This window comes from Cervus elaphus, chromosome 18 (genome assembly GCF_910594005.1).
Source record: "Cervus elaphus chromosome 18, mCerEla1.1, whole genome shotgun sequence".
Taxonomy (NCBI): Eukaryota; Metazoa; Chordata; class Mammalia; order Artiodactyla; family Cervidae; genus Cervus; species Cervus elaphus.
This window is the reverse complement of record NC_057832.1, coordinates 51,652,194-51,673,567: the sequence shown is the minus strand read 5'-3', so window position 1 is coordinate 51,673,567 and position 21,374 is coordinate 51,652,194. Positions and strand designations below refer to the sequence as shown.

The following is a 21,374-nucleotide window of genomic DNA, read 5'->3' as shown; positions in this document are numbered from 1 at the left end:
TTGTGATTAGAACTCACCCCCAGTCTTTTTCTTGTGTTTCATGATTTTTTCTCTAAAATCCATGGAGTTAATGGACAGATTTACCCTGTTTTACATATATGAATATGTCAATAAATGTATCTCTTTTACATGCAGGCAAATGCCTGAATTCTTTTAGATCAGAATGGAAAAAAAAGAATCACCATTTCCAAAGATTAAGCTTTGATTCTGATGATAAGAATGCTGATTTGAAAGTAAAGTCAATCCAGAACCCAAAATATGCACACAATAAATAAAGATCTTTGAAATCACATTATGATATTGTGTCACCAAATATCAAAATGGAAAGTGAAAAGTTCAATCAATGATTATGCTGATTTATGTACACCAGTCCAAATATTTTGATCCTTATAATTATTTGGATAGTTGAAGTTATATATAAATAGTTGAATAAAATTGGTTTATTTTAGCAATAGGGATCCTTCATGAGAACTATGATACCACAACATGTTACATATAACATAAAAGTTTATGGACAAGAGTGTAAATTACTATATATATTCTATAATGTGCATATGAAATACTATGGAAAAAATGGGTATTTTATCCTTAAATTAAAAAAATTAGAAGACCAAGTTCTGATTGCTTTCCTACTGAGCTTTGTTTGCTTCACTATGCAACGCTGAAAATGAAATAGAAGCCTCTTGAGGGCGATGACAAGGCTTCCCCAGGGTACCCCACACAGCTAGTCTCACTGCTGTGGGGAGAGTGAAACTCCCTGCTAGGCAGTCTGCATTTTCACAGGAAATTAGCTCTCCAGCAAAACTGTTATTGTTTAAAAAACCTCCCTGTTTAGTGTAACTGCTTAGGATTATGAATTGAGAAATATTCTTTCATCATAAAGATGGAGCTATAACAGGGATGGAAGACTGTGCCCTTCTAAACACCTCCATTAGTTGTAACGGTGACACCATCTTTATACTATCATAATCTCACTAGGACCTACTTGCCATTCAGCAATCACACTCAGTTTACTGCAGCCCCGATGGTCTCATTTTTAATCATGAAAGTACTCTGGGTTACATTGTCAACTTGTGCTACCACCAAAATGCTCTGACAAACTAACTTCCAATCAAGGACTGATTTTAGAATTTACTTCTTGAATTTCCATCCCCTTTTATCCCCTGCCTGAGTCCCAGAGCATTAAGTTTTAAACTAGTGAATTAAACGAATTTATAAGCTATCAGACTGAATCTAATTTCTAAAATATAGGGGAAAAACAACTCTCCAACCTGACTTTTATTTCACTATCATTATTACTTAGCTATTTCTTTCTCTATTAAAAGGAACCTGTTAGAAATATAATACCATAGTTATTTACAAAGTTACTGAAAAATATTATTTTTGAAGTTAGACTTTCAAAATAAAATTCACATATGAAAAACAGCAAGCACACTTAACTGGATTTACTGACTCCTTTACCAACATACTCTAACTGCAAAGTGACGTACAATGTGATATATCAGAAACTCCAGCTGAAAGGCAATTTTTTTTCACAGATTAAACCATAACATAAATTATATTAAAGACAGCAATAATGATTTTCCTGAACAAGGTACAGGAAATTAACCTTCATTGTACAGTTGTGGACTTTTTTTAATGCTCATTTCCCCCATGGAGTGTTTTTTTTCTTTTTTAATTTTATTTCTGACTGTGCTGTATGACATATGAGATCATAGTTCCCTGACCAGGGACTGAACCTGCATGCCCTACATTGGAAGCATAGAGTGCTAACCACTGCATTGCCAAGAAAGTCCCAATAGAGGATATTTTAAGTGATGATGTTATTAAATTTTCCTGGTCTTCTTATGATTCTAATGTTAAACTCACTTGTAAAAGTGTCTCAACATTTACACATAATATTATTTTGATTTTTCACTAAAATAAGGTAGTGTTCCAGAGGACATTTGCGGGTGGTACTGGACTACCCACAGGCCACTGGACATCAGCAATGTCCAAGCACATGTGGTCAGTGCTTGATCTAGCTGTGTTCAGACATGTGGATGTTCTAGAAACCAAGGTAGCTGTTTATGATTACCGAAGAGCTGCCTGCTACTATGGAAGCCACCACTCTATCTAAACCTTCCCTAAACTATTGGTGTTTCCAGTTTGACTGTATTGAGTATTTAGTCACAAGGGCAGAGGAGACTGGAGAGAAGAAGGCTCACGCAGAAGCACTTGCACAGGCTGTGGAGCTCTGGCTCTGAGCTCAGTACATCTTGTGCATCTACCTTGTGTGCTGTGGTTCACACCATTGGTTTCCATTTAGGGTCTCAAGTGATGTGCTGCAGTGAATAATATTTTTACACTACCCCAGCTTTCCAAATGGCTCTGCCATTAGGATGGGAGACACTGCTAACTACAACCCTTGCTCACTAATAACAAGGAAAGAGCAGGAGAAAAAAAGAAGACGGTTTAGAAATACAACTTCCCATTTAAGATGTTATGAATTACATGTGCATTAAAATCCCGAAAGAACTCCATAATGAACAACAAAAGTGCAGCATAAAAGCCATAGATGTGAAAAACACAATGGTCCATTTTTGATCAACTATGAATTATAATTTCATTTCAAACTTAGTACTAAAAACAGTCTTGTAGCCTTCCTTCATTATGCTATTTAACTGGCCTGTGGTTGCTCTTGACTGCTATCTTCAGCGCAAAACTCATTTCTTATTACGGATTAATGCTTCCTCATTTCTTGAAAGAAAAGTTGATTGTGTGAGCTCATTGTGAAGAAATTCCAGAGGAATTTCTGTTCTAAGGAGGTCCTACCAGAAGGCACATTGTACTATATGGATCCCTCAGTCTTTTACAATCCTACGTTTGAATGATGTCTTACTGCAAAGGAGTATGGACATGTTGTACCTCATAAATTGTTTATTTATAATAACCAAGGTTCAATGTGAAGAGAAAAAAGTTTGAACAACTTGAGTCATAATTCACCTTGGGTTCCTACTAAGGGACAGAATTATGAGGGAAGAGTTTCAGGGAACAAGGGGTTTTCTTCTCTGTCTCTCTCTGTTTTCACTGGCTGGCCTGCTCTAGCTTCTGAGATTGCAGTGTGGAGTGTGTTCAAGAAATGGCCCCATGAGCTGAGGGGACAAACTCTAAAATAAGTCTGAATTAGAGAAAAATGAAGCAGCAGGACATGGCCCTCATTCATAAATTATCAAGTTCCTTGGCATGATCACAATCTTATTTTGTAAGATTCCAAAGTGAGTCACACTCATTTCTTTGGGAAGCACTTTGTATTCCCTTGCATTAAAAAGAGGAGCCAGTATGGCCATTTTTCTGCAGTTACATGAGTACAATCTGTCTTAGGAGCAGAAAGACAGACAAAGTAAACTCTTTTTTGGTCCTGTGATTATTGCGATGATGAATCTGATTTATTCTCTGTGATAAGAATGAGAACTCCTCTTCACTTAGATTAGTGAAGCCTCACCACCTACTTTTTCTACTTAGTTTGCCATGCTCTGGACTTGCACATTTGCATAGTTTTCTGAGTATGGAAGGAGTTCTCTGGGTGTTTGGCTACCAAGACAAGTCAGTACGTACATCTTTACCTCAAATTAGGGATAAAAGATGTATGGACAAAAATTCAGGGAGCCAAATAAATCAGTTTGAAAGAAATTATTTATCTGATTAGGCTTTAAAATTTGTATTCACAGCCTGTATATTTAGATATATGCTTTTCTTGGACAGTAATGATGTCTATCTCTTTAACAAACTATGTAGTAAAGGAAAGTCATATAATTTATCATTCAACGAGGACAATCTGCAGTGTTAAAGGGAGCTATTAATTATACCAGGCAACATAGAGCAGGGCTCTCCCAGGCAAATGGCATGCAGAGTCACCCCAGATAGTCTTGGGGTAAGCAGGGCATTACACATTGTCTCCTATCATATTAGAAATATGTGGTTGAAACAATATGTAAACACATATACAGAACAAATGGCAGGAGGAGGTGGGAGGGCAGAAGGCAGTACGGATCTTTAGAAATAGTCTTTTCCCCTCAAAGTCAGAAATGGCATACGGAGCCCAACATTTAGAATGTTCGCATACAAACTGAGATAATTCAAGACCTTCATCTTGTGACTGCAAAGAAAATTAAAGTCCTTCTTTCATGAGATTTATGGGAAAAGGACAGAGAAGGGAAAACTTAAAAATAGCATGGCTTATCTCATTACACAACGGTGGGTATTTTCCTCTGCTTTCAATTTTAAAAAATCCAAATAATGGAAACAGCGAGAAGTCAATTATCAACAGAGACTGTTACACAAAGGAAAGTGAGATTTATCTAAAAGTCTTGGATAGAGATGAGGGTGGGTAGATTTTTGCTGTTTTCTGGGAATTTCCAGTAATAATATAGGGTGTCAGCACTTGAAAAACTAACATGAAAACCCAGAAACCCCACTAGTCAAAATTTCTTTTGGGACTTTTTAGGCATGGTTCTTCTACTATGTTTACAAGCTTATGTGGAATGAAGTTAATCAGGAAAATTTTTCTTTTTGCATAGAGCTTGCCAGTAAGAACTAATGAGATTTTGATAATTAAAAGATGTTTAATGCAAGACATTCTTCTGATTAAATATCAATTCTGAACATGGAATGAAAAATGATGGGGCTAATTGTCTAATTATATTTAAACTATTTCTATATCAATTGCAACATTTTGCATGTTAAAATACTGATAGTTATTCGCTGTTACATAATAAAATGTCATTCAGGAATTGCTTTCCTATGTTTGCGTCCCCAATTTCATTGTAAGCCTCATGTGAGTGGAGATTATGTCTTGTGATTTTTCTCTCGTGAAGTGCCCAGCAGAGTTCCAGACACACACTGAGCTTCATACAGTCTTGTTGATTGATGCGGAGCCTGGGGCTGCCACCTCTGGGCACTCTGCCGGATGCTCTGCAATCAGAGGCATTTCCTGGCCTGCTAGATGGAAGAATCTTCTTTCTCTCAAGTCCTATGTCATCATAAGAAGATCTTATGAGGACATGAGGTGTTTCTAGCTTTTCCTTTCATAAGCATGTACCTGCCATGTTCTGTGTCCTGTGGCTCTAGTATACTATGGCTGTCTTTATTTATTTAAAATCACAGTATTTTTCCTCCCAGGAATACATCTTTATTAAGATGTCCTGTGCATGCACATTAAAATGTCGGCATAATCTAATTATGAGCCAAATGAGGCACAGCATCATTTACATCGTTTGATAAGTTTCCATCATTTGCAGAGGACTAGTAATTTGAATCCAAATACGTCTTGACAGACTGGATGTAACAAACATTCTGTAGCTCTGTAGAGTAGAAGCTTGTGGGTACAGGTACACTCTTTTATTAGGTAACTGCAACTCAGTTTTAAACATGAATTTAAAAAAATCTGCTCAGTTTCATCCATCTCATTATAGCTGATTCAAATGAATTCTTTTTAGATTCATGTCAGTGTATGGCAAAACCCACTACAATATTGTAAAGTAATTAGCCTCCAACTAATAAAAACAAATGAAAAAAAAAATCTGCTCAGCGTTAGATTTCATTGTAAAAGAGGATACCATGAGGTCATTACAGGTCAAGGAAAATGTGAAAAGACTTGGTTTAGACACTCTGGTTAGGATTCCCTTCCATACTTTCCTTGGTCCCACTGATTTTTCTCCTAGGAAACAGTTCGGAGGTACAGAATAAAAGGAGTCACACCTAAATATTACGCATGTAATTCAAAAGAATAGAGTGGCTCAATATGGGCCTTTTGTTTGGATGCATACATTTTACAGTGGTTAAAAAAAATCAAAACTATTAGAAGATGATGAGAAATAGACTGAGCTTTCCCTCTGTTCATTAAAAGAATGCATTTTTGGCATTTTTCTAAAAATTTAAAAGAGATAATGAGACTTTTTCACACTTGGAAACAGGATATGGATACGGGGCAAAGGTCTATGTGAAGCTGAGAAAAGCAAAGCGAACTGATCAGCTATCCAGAGATTAGAGAAAGTGGTGCCCTGTGTTTTTCTTTTGTTTGTTTCCTTAATCTTCAGAGCAGAGCTTTTCTTACCTTGACATGATTTCTGTGTTTCATTCACACTCCATTTAGTGTTACAAAATAACAGGACAGAGAGAGAGGATGGGAAAAAAAATGGCTCTTTTGGCTCCTAAGAGTTGTGACCCTGAAAACATCATTGTGTCCTTGGAAACATTAGAGAGAGCTGAGAAAACAAGATAGAGGCGGCGGGGAGGAATAGTGAAAGAGGTCCCCGCAGAGGCATAGGCTGGGCTCTGATGGACACGCAGGGGCGTGGGCGTGGGGCGGGCAGTCAGGATGTTTGTTGTTCAAGTGGCTGCAGACACAAAGGTGTACAGAATTCCCAGAGGAGGACTGAAAAAGAAAGTCATGGAGGTTAAGGCAGATTGGTTTGCGAGGTTTGTCACAGGTGAGGAGTGGAAAGGCAATGAACAGAAGGAGCATTGCAGGGGCTGGATAAAGAAATCAGAATTTGTTCAGGGTTAAAAGAAGGTCATACACCATTCCTTTCCACAAAGAGCATTAGATACCATAAAGAAAAGACAGAATAAACAGCAACACTGCCTTTGTCTTGAATAATAAAGCTTGCATTGGTCAGGAAACCACAAAAGGATGGAAGCAAATGACTAATGAAGGGACGAAAATAGGAGGAAGCATCTCTTGATGTTCCCTAAAGGTAACCACAAAATTCAGCAAGCAAGGACAGGAGGATATGTTCTACCTTCTGAGTTAGGACTTCTCCTGTATCCTGATGTCTACTCGTTTACACTTATTTTTCTTATCTTCCAGTTAGTGATAGCAGGACATAGAACTCAACTTGGGTGTCTCCTCAGGGTGCTAAAGGTCAAGTAGGTATTTAATAAATACTTGATTACTGAAGTAGTACTGGTATTAAGAACCGTGCTGAAATTGTTCCTATTTTTTCAGTATAATGACCGTTAACACCATGAATTCATACTCTCTATCACACAGTGAAAAAAAAATTCTTTATTCTATCAGAGCAAAGACACTTTAACTACAGAGCCCTTTAAAAACATTTTAGTTGTTCAGCCAGGAGAAAAGTGAAATACACTAGCCCTGACACAGCCAATTATTTTTAAAAGAGTGGCAGGGGTGGTGGCGGCGGCGGGGAGGTTCATTTTGATGAGAGTGATTTCTCAATGGCCTGCTGTCCTAACTAGTTCATCAAGTAAAATTACTTTTACAGAGAGTTGTAGAGGATGGGGAAAGGGTATTATGTCTACTTTCCCCCTTACCAGCTGGGGATATAATTCTCAGCCCCTGAGCTCATCAAAGAGTAAGCAGATTTGAGATCCTCTGAGATCACACACAATTTAAAACTTGCTATTCATGCTTCAGATGATAAAGGTGGAAAGAAGACACTGGTGGAATACCGAAACAAAGGAAATCAGCAGACTGTAAACAGGAGCACCAGGAACCAAACCCTGCTCTCTAGGCTAGATTTCTCAAGCCATTCCTCAAGTTCATCTCATACTGTGCATTTCCTTCATAGATTATACATTCAAGCCATTTTGATTCCTGTTCTTTAACGTTCAAAAGAGATGACCTGTTAGGTGGTGGAAAGTGGCTCAGTGAATGCATATGCAATATTAAAAACCTTTGTTTTCTAATATTTATAAAGTGCAATGAAATTATTTTAGAAGACTTTTAAATAGGGTGACAAGTGCCTACATGATATTTTATGACTCAACTTTCAAATGGGCCCCAGTGCATTAAACAAGAAACAAAGTTCAGGTAGAAATGATTGGCACCTGCTCTTTCCTGCTTTTAGAACCATTACTTTCACCATCATGAGTTGGAAGGACTTGGTTGACACTTTAATCACATTCCTAAAATCTTCAGTGACTGCATTCATGCTCTAAGAAAATCTATGCTTCAGACTAAGATCAGAATAAACATAAAAATCCTAACTATTTCTTCTTATTATCTGGTGGCTTAAGCTAGTCATCTCTTTCCCTACTGCCTACCCTTTGCCCCCCTTTCCCCCCACATTCCAGATTTTGTTAAAGGATTTAGGGAGAAAAAGGAGGAAACAAAATTTAAACCCAAAAGATATGAGCTCTTTTTGAGTTGATATAGATTTTTTTCTTTTTTAAGGAAAAGTTTATATCAGCTGGCTTTACTTTAGAGATAGGTTTTGAACCTCAAAATATAAAATCACACCAGATCATTCCAGCCTCAATAAACTCCCTGGCAGGGCTTCAGCTATTTGTAATACGCTCTTGTTTTATGTGGCTTTCACTTACGCCTACTTTCATAAATGGCTCTCGATTTCTCGTAGAGCTCATATGGGTCAGGCTTCCTTGGGTCAAAGGCCTCTGTTGAATCAGGAAAGGAACTCCTGTGAAGGGCGGGAGGGAAGGGCAGGTTCTGTGGTATGGCCGGAGCAGATAAACTCGTTTGAGGACTGCCTTGGTTCTCCCATCGGTCCATTATCTGTAAAGCCAAAGAGAACAGAGAAGATGACTGACAATGAACTCTTTCTTGCTGTTTCCCTTGTCACACACCACAGCGCTCACATTTAAGTTCAACTTCCTTGTCCTGCAGACTTTTCTTTTACAAAACATTCAAAACTTTGGTATAAGTGCCTTGAAAGAAAAAATTCTATTTCTATATAATAAAGCACCATAGATGGTTATAAATACATGTGTAGCTTGACTTTTGAATGCAGACTTTCATAACCTTGTCACCTATCAGCTAGTAATTTTCAGCGAATCACTTAATCTCTCTGAATCTGTTTTTTTTTCTCCCTATAACAAAAAACACTGTATGTATTTCAAGATAATTTATCTTACCTACCAGGATCCTCCATTCATGGGATTTTCCAGGCAAGAATACTGGAGTGGGTTGCCATTTCCTTCTCCAGGAGATCTTCCCAACCCAGGTATTGAACCTGGGTCTCCCACATTGTAGGCAGATGCTTTACCATCTGAGCCACCAGGTAAGTCCAGTATAAAATAAGTCCAGTATTTCAAGATAATTTATCTGTAAGTGCTTATAACTGTATGGTATTGTTCCTTTTCTAAGATGACTCCAATTCATGACACCATTTTTACAGAAGAAGAAAATAGCCTGCAGGTATTCATTTGACACCTATACACATCCAGACCACTTCCTATACTTGAACATTCAATCACTTTCCTCAAGGTTGATAAGTAATTATACAACCCTTTGGGGTTTCTGAATTGTTCAAAGTCTTCTATGAAGCTTCATTTATTGCTGATCTTGTGGTTTCTTCTCCAAAATGCTGCTGCCGCCACCATCATGCTTTATTAACAGTCTGTAGAATACTTTTTAGTTCACCAAACTCTTTCATTTACATTATCTTCTTTGATCATCACTATAGCCCCATGAGGTAAAGTGAGGATTCATTTCTTTTTATCAAGGAGAAAGCCACGTTCACCAAGATCACCTGTTTACACAACCAACTTAAACAACCAATCGATTTCTCTTTCAAACTCAACTTCAGCTTTTCAGTTTTGACTAAACCTGTTGTGTGTAGAATGAGATTAGGGTACCCTCTTGTTTGAAATTCTGCACTGAGTGTAGTCCTCAGGATAAATGCCACCTTCGAGTGGGGCATGGCGGCTCTCCAGCTGATCCTCTTTCTCTTCTCCACTGATGGTCCCTCCTCTCATTCCCTAGAACCCTACAGGTTCTCTCCCTTGCATATTTTATTTCTTTTTCTGCTTGCAAAGTTTACCTATTTTGCACTCTTCCATCTCTCATCTTCATTATATCTGGCTACTAGATTCAGATGAGGCCCCTCCCCCAGAAGGCCTTTGCTGACCATTCCTGATCTGGTTACTTGTCCCTCCTGGGTGCGCCCATGGTACCCACTACCTACCCCTCACACTCAAGTGTAATTGCAAGCCCACCTTTGTCTCCACACATAGATGATGCTGCGGACAGAGATTTCAGGGGATAGAGTCTCTCTCATTGTTGCATTATCAACACACAGCAAGTACTCAGAAAATGCAAATTTAGTGAATGGATGAAGTCAATAAAATATGGTCACCTGTTCTTTCTTGAAGACCAGTTTTGATACACACTCTTTTGAGCTTGGCAGGATTATAACTTTCTAGTCTCTACTGCACTGTCACTGCTTTTGTTTTTATAACAGCTATTGTTTGGTTAGGGCTTCAATGCCAGCTGTCACCTATCAACAACATATGTTTTAAAGTTGGAGAGGATGTGAGATAGCATGTAACACAAAGGTCTCTGTGACCCACTTATGTACCTAGGATTGTGGCAGGGGTTGGACCATTCAGCAAACTGGGCAAGAAATGGGTCACTGACCCTTCTCTCAGTACTGCTGGTGATAACGCCTGAATATTTGAGCTTTTTTGAAATTCATATATTGACATTCTAACACCCATGGTGACACTACTAGGAGGTGGAGCTTTGGGGAGACAATTAGGTCATGAAGTTGGAGCTTTCATGAATAGAATTGGTGCCCTTATAGAGGAGACCCCAGATAACTCTGTAGTCCCAAGTGCCAGGTGAGGTTACAGCCATCTAGGAGGTGGGCTCTGACCAACACTGAATCTTCTGGTGCCTTCATCTTGGACTTTTAGCTTGCAGAACTATAAGAAATATATTTCTGTTTTTATAAGATGCTAATCTATTTTATTATAGCTTTCAGAAGAAACTAAGACACTTGGCTTCATTTTAATTTGTTTTCTTTATGGGCTACTGACCAAGATTTCATTTGAACAAAGGTTCTATAACTAACAAAGATGGAAAACCCCTAGCTGAGTTCAACTCCCTAAGATTAAACATGATCCCTAGGAGCACAGAGAGGCCCAGCAGCTGTCAGCGCCCTATCCTGGGTCAAAAACAAATCTATAACTATAATGGGGGTCCTTTTTTTTCTTTTAACATAATAATACATTGAGGGGAATAATTGGTAAATTTGCTTAGAGTCCTGGCTAATTTTCTGCTCAGTGACCCTTTCGCTCCCATTTAGTAAAAATCTTTAAGTACGCACTTCATAATTCACTTGAAAGTAAAATTTGCCTGGGAAGCCACTGTAGGTTCCTTTGGTCATCCATTCTCTGTGCTTGTGCTCTGACAGGAAGACCCACACTGTGGCTAAAGGCATATTCTTTTTTATTTTTCATTTTAACCGACTTCAGGTGTCATGTGGGTGCATTTTGGCTGTGACTTTCTCCCTTCTGTTTCCAAACATAAGATACTTAATTCTAAAAAGTAAATAAATTAGAAATATGGTCTGAATCACTGAGTGTCCCACTTGTCATCAAAGGGCTTCAGCAAATGTCTATTTATTTCTCCTATCTTCCGCGGAGGGTTATCTGATTCTCCCATAAGTCTTGCTAGTGTATATATTGTTCATGTGCAGTCACTGGAGCAAACATGCTTCAGGTGAAATATTAGTATTCTAAAAAACATTCTTAAATCTACAAAATAAATAATGCTTTTGGCATTGTTTAGGAAAGTTTCTGTGGCAGATAGAAAAATCCTACAATGTCTACAGCATGGAGATGGAGAAATCTGTTGAGTCCAGTTCATGCTTAGTAAAGCATTCACAGTGTCTTGCTGTGACATTAATCAACCCTCGAGTCACTCTGTCAGGGATTCTAAGACTGTAGAGCAGATTATCACAGTGCCCATGAAATTACTGAAAAAGAAGACTCATAGTCCTTCACTCCCCCACCCTCTTATCAAGTCATTTGAAGTTCAGGCCTAGAAGACCATGGTGGAAACCCCCTGCTGTGGGATCAATCCCCCCACCCCCACCCCCAACCCCTGCTCACTGGAGCTGATGTGCTGATCTGACAGCATCTTTTCTTTTTTTTTTAATTTAATTGAAGGATAATTGCTTTTACAGAGTTTTGTTGATTTCTGTCAAACATCAACATGAATCAGCCATAGGTATTAAGGGTTTTCCTGGTAACTCAGACAGTGAAGAATCTGCCTGCAATGCAGGAGACATGGGTTCCATTCCTGGGTTGGGAAGATCTCCTGGAGAAGAGAATGGCTACCCACTCCAGTATTCTTGCCTAGAGAATGCTATGGGCAGAGAAGCCTGGCAGGCTACAGTCCACGGGGTTGCAAAGAGTCCAACATGACTGAGCAACTCTACTGACTTCCCAATATTTTCTTAGATACCTTGGTCTCTGCACTTTTGCTTTCCAGCTGGGTTACCTTGCACTCACTAAGTAAGTAAGTAAGTAAAGTCGCTCAGTCGTGTCCAACTCTTTGCAACCCCATGGACTGTAGCCTACCAGGTTCCTCTGTCCATGGGATTTTCCAGGCAAGAGTACTGGAGTGGGTTGCCATTTCCTTCTCCAGGGCATCTTCCCGACCCAGGGATTGAACTAGTTCCTCTCAATATTCATAAACCACCTAGATTCTTATCCCAACTCCTTATTCTACCTAGTGTCTTCCTGGCCTTGACCTCTGAAGAGCTGTGTTACCTGCCAGGTGTTAACCTGTCAACAAGGCTTCGATTGGAACTTTCCAATCCTAGCCGTGTCCTTACCTATGCCAATATTTATAAACACTTCACTAGAGTAAGGAAAAATGGAAACAAAATTGTTTTCTTTATCTGGGAGAAGACCTGTATTGCTATTCACCTTGATGAGTGAGTGAATGTTTTAACTGTATGAAAGTATAGTCACTGAGATAGAAGTGGGCAGAGTGGACATATAATCCATGATGGGATATCAAAGAGTAAAACAGAAAAAAAATCAATCATGGTGTGGCCAATTTTTTTAAACCCACCTTCTGATTCTAGGATGCACATTGAGAATAGAGAGCTTGTGAACAAGGTAAATGGGCCTCCCCATGAAAACTAGAAACTGCTTGCTACCTGTAGAATCTGGGATAGTCTAAACACACTTCCTTACTATTTTAGGGAGCTGGGAGATGAAGACACTTGGCTTGATTCAGTACTTGAAGAATGAACTTGGATTCCTTCCAGATGAAGAGAACAAGAACTCACTACAATTAGTGTACTACTTGTTAAACAGAAGTGACTATCTTGATGGGGATTAGTTTAGATGTGGGTCAGTAGGACAGAAGAAGGTCAGGCAGTGACATAGGACCAGGAGAAGGGGTGATCTCACTCGGGATAACATTTCCTTATCCTGATTAAAAATGTCATCATTCTTCTTCAAAGGAGAGAGTGTATAAATCCAAATACTGGGGGTATGTATTTATATATTTGTTTAAGTAAATAGTTTTGCAAACTATGTTCATTCATTGAGTGATTAATTTATTAAGAGTTTATTCATGGAAGGTCTGCTTTCTAGAAGGAGAGTATTTTATATTTTTGAGCATGTCAGAGGCTCTGCTTTAAGCACCTTACATGGATTAAGTCATAGACTCTTTACAATAACCATGAGAGGAGTATTATTATTATCCCCATTTTATAGATGAACTTGAAATACTGAAAGCTTAAGCAGTTAGTCGAAGGCAACCTAGCTAGTAAGGAGGGGCACAGCTTGAACACAGGCAGTAAGCCTTCAGAGCCTGCACCCTAAACCACTGTACACATGTCCTGTCACCAGAGTCCCTAATCTGAAGAGTTTCTGGTAGATGCATGGAGGACATTACACTGACAGTCCTCTATCTTCATTTAGCTTAGTACCTGGAAGTCCAAGTCCTACCTTTTGGAGGGATGCCTGGGTTCAGAATTAATTTTAAACTGAGTTCTATGAAAACCCACTTTTGGAATTATTGAGTGTGGATGTAATTAGTGTAATGACAGCAAATACTATTATTATGCCAAATGGCATCATTTGTGTAAATGTGGTACCTATAAGGAAATCAGTAGATTATATAATTGTAGCATCATGATGAGGTTGCAAGATTCCTTGTTAAATTAGATAAAGATATGTGTAACCACAGAACACAGATATTTAACTCTGGTGGTGAAAGGAAGGGATTATTCAGATTTTGGTCAAGGCAAAACAAATTTCATTTTAAATATATTTAAATACTTATTTTCAAAATCACATGTATCACTAAATAGTTTAACTAGGCCCAAGGAAGACTAGTTTTCTCGTCTGATATTCTCTGTGGACCAGATGAGCTGAATCCCAAAGGAGGACATTCGTGGTGTGAAAGTTCTGAGAGCATGGGCCTCTCATCACCTGCTCCCAGTTTTCTCATCTTTGAGAGAAACCTGGACCTCAGGCACACTCCAGGGCTCAATAATATTTTATTTTCACATGTCTTCAAACAATTTTAAAGCCATGTTATTTAACTAAGCCAGTTTTTGCACTTGAAAAATATGCAAAATCAAATTATGTCCATTTCTAGAATGAGAAAATGAAGCACTTAAATATACCTTGAGTAAAAGGGGGAAAAAAGGAGCATAAAATTAACCCAAGAATTCCCTACCTACTGGCCAAACCAGGGGCCACTTGTGTCAGAGCTACTTACTGTGAGAGGAAAGAAAAGTAGGTGGAAGACATGATTCCCTGAGATTTTGAGGTTTTTTTTTTTTTTTTTAATTGTTTATTTTGTTTTGTTTTTTGTTGTTAACTTGAATCACTTTGCCACAGCTCTCTTCCACTTGTGGGTTTTAGCCATCTCAGTTAGGGTCGGCTATTCTAACACAGCATAGAATGGGACCCCAGAAAGCTAGTCCCAGCTCTTGGGATTTGGACAAACTAGTTTAATCTAATGGCAAGTAAAGATCTTCCCAGCTGGGAAGGCAACTTGGCTAAACTTGTGTCACAAAAAGATTAATAAAATACCAGTCTCCTACATTAGCATCAACATTTCAGGACAGCTGATAAAGAAACGAGGCTCAGAGAGACTAGGTGACGGCAGAGATCACCAGTTTCTGAAAGTTCAGAGCACCACTTTGAGTGATGTCAGGTATGGTGGAAAAACACATTTTTTTTCACAGACACACATGTATTTAGCTCTGCATGCATTAAAATGTAAATATAAACACAAATATATATATATAGCTAAATTTCTTGAGGATCAGATATAATTTGTAGGTCAAGACATCTGGGTCTATAATTTGTATTGTTTTAAAAATTTAATGCAGTAAGAAACTCTGATATTTCTGATGGTGAAAACAAAGCTTTCTAAAGAATTTTCAGCACACCATACTGAACAGTGTTAATGCTTGTTTTGTAAAAAAACAGAACTATCTTTATAGGAAAATAAGACAAGTTAGTTTTTCACAGAGAATTTGTTCTTTTGACATCAAAAATCTCAAAGGAGGAAGGGATTTTGAGGTTACCCAATTCAAATATTATTTAGTGGAATTGTAATCATAACTAGTAATAAAGAAGAATTTCAACTTACAGGCTTTGGGGTTTTCCATGGAGAAAAGAAACCTGCAATAAAGAAAACAATATATGAACTTTGAAAATACATTCCACTACCACTTACAGTTAGCATGATATTAAGACTCCTGCAAGTACTTTATATAAGTTAATAGTAAACAACAAGAACGACAACAACACATTCTGCCTGGCTGCTCAGTTTTTTTTCAAAGGGACCAATTTTATTGGAATCATATTAATGTATCTAGGAACATTTCTTTATTCGGCAGCTGAGGATTCTGAAGCCCAGGGATGGTGAGGAACTGTGTAGCAAAAGATCAGTCACTTTACAAGAGCTAAGGCTGAGTCATCCTTCAGGCTTTCTGTGGCACAGCCTTAGCTGTGTGTGTGTCGGGGGGGGGGGGGGTGTGGGTGTGGGTGTGGGTGGGAAGAGAGAGAGAGAGGGAGAGAGGGAGAGAGGGGAAGAGAGAGAGAGAGAGAGAGAAAATGAGAAACAGTGAGGAAGGGTAGAGAGGGACAGACAGAATATAGATAGAAATTGAGACTTTTAAAGGTTAACACCTGTGATTAGTATAACAAATAATTCTGTTTTGAAAGTGAAAGTGAAGTCGCTCAGTCGTGTCTGACTCTGCAACCCCGTGGACTGTAGCCTACCAGGCTCCTCTGTCCATGGGATTTTCCAGGCAAGAATACTGGAGTGGGTTGCCATTTCCTTCTCCAGGGGATCTTCCCAACCCAGGGATCGAACCCAGGTCTCCTGCATTGCAGGCAGACGCTTTAACCTCTGAGCTGCTTTATGTGGTTAGAAATCAATCAACAAGCTTTCATTAATCCTAAATTTATAAATAATGTATATACTTATATCATGAATCAGGGTCTACTATAATTGCACATGGCCGTTTCTCCCACTGACTTTTTCTCTACAGCAGATATCTATTTTTTTTTTTTTTTAGCAGATATCTATTTTATTATCCCTCTGCTCTAGGGACAGCACAATGTTTTTCATGAAGAAGCGGCTAAAAATGTTTGTTAATTGAGTGAATCATGTATCATCAAAGACAGGATTTTTTTCAACTCATTGAGCTCTTTCAATGATCACAAATGATGTGACAGTTGGACTGACTTTGTTTGATCTGAATGACCTTTAAGATAATTAAAAGTAAAGGACAGATTAATTCCTTTTTCCTTTATTGTTATTATTTTATCATATACTGATCCCAGCAAGCCAAAACACAATCCAGCATACAGAACAAAATTACTTTCTTCTCATAGCATCTCTCCCCTTTCAATGATTTCACTCATGTTAATATTATGTGGTGTCTGATAAAATGCCTAATAAAAAATGGAATGTTGAAAATATGCCATGTAATGTTTACTACCTTTAAAACTTGGACTGGCATAGAATGGGCCATGGTTTTCAACTATTTCCATTTATAGGAAATAGCCACAGAAAACGAGAAACACACTTATCTAGATGCTGAAGCAATCCAACTCAGGCACAGTATAGATACTAATTTAAATAATAACTGCACCTCAACACAAACATTGTAAATAGCTGATGCTGCATTTTATGAAAAGAGTGAAAGCATGTAAGCCATTATATTCCTCAATTTTCCTTGGAACAGAGTTAAATTTAATGCTGAAGTATAACAACTATCTTACCTAAAGAGATGGGTGGAATTGGTTTACTTTCTTGTATACTCTGTATGTATGTTCTTATTTCTCTTTCCAACTATTAAAAAAGTTCTATTCAATGTGTGGCTTGATTATAATTTAATTGCAAGGATTTAATCACATCCTTTTTGATAATAGCTGAGAGTAAAACTACAGATAAATAAATATATTTATCTCTGTGACTCACTCTGTAAAATGCCAATGAAAACAATCTGACCAATAATTATAAAAGTGAAAAGCATTGTGACCTATTGGCCAATTAACTATTCGTTTCATTGAAGGATAAAATTTATTTGCTGTTTCATGGAATTGCCAGCAACAGTTCTTTTCAGAAAAGATATCATTTATACATTCTCCAATGTTAAAACATTCAGTGATTTCCTCTGCTTTCTCTGTGTTCCTCCTCTTTCTTCTTCCTGCAGTGCCAGAATGGATTTTGAGTATTTGCTGCTTTACATTTGCTAGGTACTGGGAGTTTCTTAGATTTACAGATGTATTGAAAATGGTTTCCTTTTATGGAGCTCTCATCTCTACATGGGGCCTTATCTTAAAAGATGATTATCTCTCCCGTGGAAAACGTATAATCATGGGACCTCTCGGTAGTTACAGTGCCAGAACTGAAATGGCATAATAGGGACATTGGTTAAGATCAGACAAGGAGAGAGGGCCATTTAATTTGACCACCTGTCATCACTGGTATGTTGGCTTCCTCTTCTTTTGAGGTTGTTTTATTCAGTCTGGCCTCAGACTATTGGCATGACCCAGGACTTCTCCACTGTGCCCATTATGGCAGTTTCTGAAATATGTCTAATGTTGAGTTGTGAGGAAGAGGCTTCGATCTCTGAAGCAATAGCTTCACTTTCTGAGTCATTGTCAAAAAGAAGCAGCTTGCTTCAGAGTAAGTAATTTTAGGTAGCAGAAATAGTATCAGAATAGATTTCCTTAAAAATAACCTATGTGAGTCTTAGAGTTCCTTTGGCAAATTAGCAATCATGCTATAAACACTTAAATGAAGATGAACAGAAAACATCTATTTTGCAATACAACATTGTAAAGCAATTATCCTACAATTAAAAATAAATTATATAAAAAGGTATGTAATTCTTCTTTAAAGACTTAATTGGTTGGCAGTTTGCTGTTTTGATAATTGTGTAAGTAAAAATTCAAAAGAATAATGAAAGAAAAGAGAACATCTATTTTGGGTATACCCAATTTGGCCCAATTAATTGATAAAATCATGTTTTCTACATGATTAATCTCCAGTTTTCTGCTTGACTTCATTGGAAGAGCTCCATAAATGCTATAATGCTGCTGCTGCTAAGTCGCTTCAGTCATGTCCGACTCTGTGCGACCCCATAGACGGCAGCCCACCAGGCTCCCCCATCCCTGGGATTCTCCAGGCAAGAACACTAGAGTGGGTTGCCATTTCCTTCTCCAATGTGTGAATAGCATGGGTCAAATAATGTAGGTCAAATGCTATACTAATGTGGGTCAAATGATTATAAATGTACAATAAATTTTCATAGGGATTACACCTCTAAGAAATCTAGTCTATTGCAATTAACATAAAATACCCCAAACAAAATAAGAACTTTTAAATCCTTATTTCTGGAATTTTTCTTTTTCTGAAATCATTCTGGCCAAAATAGATCACAGAAGGAAGACAGGCTTGGTTTGTTGAGACAATTACTTTTGGGTGTCTCACCACCTACACTCACAGGGATACAGGATGAGGAATATTGATAGCTTTTTCTTAAGACTTTCAGAGCTGATAGTCCTTTTTACAAAGGCAAATTCATAAAAAAGAGCTTTTTCTTTAAAATACTAATAAAACTTGCTTTATATTTTAGTTTATTTCTGGCCTTTATTTCCCCTACTTCTATAGAATGTGGAATATTATAATTCTCTTATGGAATTAAAATTTATTTATTTATTTATTTATTAAATAACTTGACCTGTTTTCCATACTGATCATTTATTGAAGTGTGTTGATGTGTCTGTGTATGAATCCAAACATTATTTAATTCTAACTCTAAAGACAATAAAAATGAAAGGCCTCAAGAAACAGTTATAAGTTAACTGAAACATGAGAAGAGACATTTTAAAAAGGAAAAAGGTAAGAGAATAAATGGGAAAATTTAGATGCAGCCAATAAAGAAATTTTAATACATTTAATATGAAGAACAAAACTGAGTTAGATCTCTAAAATCTGTCTTCTTTAGAACAAGAAATAAAGTTAAAATATATTTTTAATTCCTCATGTAAAAGCACAATTAGATGGGCAGAGAAACAGAAACACAGTACAAATAGCTTAAACAAGAAATTCTGATGCTTAAAAATGGAAGAGGAGAAAAGACAAAACCAGTTTCATACTGAAAGTTAAATCAAATTTACATATCAACTAAATACAATTTTAATAAATTATAGGACTATGGTTGCCCAGTTAAATATGAATTTCAGATAAGCAATGAATAACTTTTTAGTATGTCCTGTATACTGACTGCATGAGACATATACTACATAGGACATACTTATATTAAAAATTACTTGTTTATCTGAAACTCAATTTAATTGGGAAGTCTACATTTTCATTTTCTAAATTTGAACACCCTATATAGGGAACATTTTATATAAGACCTGGGTAACCAGTTAAAAATAAAAACACAATAACAATGTCTATTGTAGGTAATACCCACTCAATTAAGTAAAAATACAGAAAATATTTAGTATTTCCCATTTTTGCACCCTCTCCAATGTTTTCTTGTTAGGAACCTTGCTTTAGGAGAAACCAGAAAACATTCTATGCACATCATTGGATTGCGTTGGTTGGTTGTTCATAAGGAGCAATTTCTACCTAATGTCTCACCTCAGGTGACACAAACTCTGTGTGGCCAATGTCAGTGCCACAAAGGAACATTTTCAAATAATGTGATGACTGGTTAGCAATAGTGCCTTATCATAAGAAAGTTCCAAAAGTGGCTTTTTTCAGAAACTACTTCTGACACAAGATACCCCCAATGAAAGAATATCAGTATATTTACTGCAGCTCTGAAGGGACAGTCACTTTCTAGCATGCATTTGTGAATTGTTTGGTAAGAGTTTTTTTTTTTTTTAATCATTATATAATAATTATTTTCACAGGGCACAAGATGATGAACTTTCTTAAAACTCCCCACTTCAAATAAGGGTTCAAAATACAATGAAGAGCAACTTAATCAGAGAATGCCATCATGATATCTTCACTTTGGAATTAGGCCAACGCAACTTTTTGGGATTTCTAGTAATTTCCTAAACAGGACTAAATCTTTCAATATGCCTCTATAGTCTGTTCGATATACTGAACTACCATTTGCAGAATGTGAGATGATTTTTTCTTTAACTGAAGTACTTGCTACAACATAGGACTCTGGCTTTGAAAGCTATCATTAATTTCATGAATTTTATAGAAAAATCCACATTACTACAAATGACAGAGATGCAGGAGAAACACTTTCTATTTCTCTTTTTCTTTAAGCGACAGAAAAGGACTAGGAACCATTTTGAACTAAAGGTCTGTTGCAGCAAAGATGTCCATGCTCTGAGTTACTAAAAGCTTTGTTCTGGTTTGCTTGAAAAATAAGATACAACAATTAAATATACCTAACACTACTCCTGAGAGTCCCTTGGACTGCAAGGAGATCAAACCAGTCAATCCTAAAGGAAATCAACCCTGAATATTTATTGGAAGGACTGATGCTGAAACTGAAGTTCCAATACTTTGGCCACCTGATACAAAGAGCTGACTCACTGAAAATGATGCTGGGAAAGACTGAGGGCAGGAGGAGAAGGGGGCAACAGAGGATAAGATGGTTGGATGGCATCACCAACACAATGGACATGAATTTGAGCAAACTCTGGGACATAGTGGAGGACAAAGGAGCCTAGTGTGCTGCAGTCCATGGGGTCGCAAAGAGTTGGATACGACTGAGTGACTAAACAACAACTATACACTTTAAATATGGTTAATATGGCAAATGTTATGTTACATATAATATATTTTATCACAATTTAAAAAATAAAAAAGTAAAGCAATAAAAAGAGGAGGAGAAAGAAAGGGAGAATAAAAGTACACACATATCACATGAATGTGAGAAAAAAAAAAAGAGAAAGTGAGAACGATAAATTTTTTTCACAGTCCCTTTGGTACCCTGCTGGAGGTCAGAAAACTCACCTGGCCACTTGCACAGACCCCCCCCCCCCCACCCCGCCCCCGCACCTCTTAAAAGATCATTTCTTATAAAGGATTGTGACTAATAATGGAGATTCATGTCCCTACTACTTCCTGAAAATATTTCAGGGACAGT

The 21,374-nt window shown here is 37.5% G+C and overlaps 1 protein-coding gene across 6 annotated transcripts in view; it reads right to left on the bottom strand.

Moving 5' to 3' along the window:
• MAGI2 (membrane associated guanylate kinase, WW and PDZ domain containing 2) overlaps positions 1-21,374 on the bottom strand; it is a 1,438,402-nt gene that overhangs the window by 185,564 nt on the left and 1,231,464 nt on the right. For all 6 annotated transcript variants that reach the window (XM_043871630.1, XM_043871631.1, XM_043871626.1 and 3 more), the window contains 2 exons: positions 15,377-15,408; positions 8,329-8,518 (listed from right to left, as the gene is read on the bottom strand). In XM_043871630.1, coding sequence (XP_043727565.1) covers positions 8,329-8,518; positions 15,377-15,408 — 222 coding nt within the window. The remainder of the gene's footprint in view (positions 1-8,328; positions 8,519-15,376; positions 15,409-21,374) is intronic.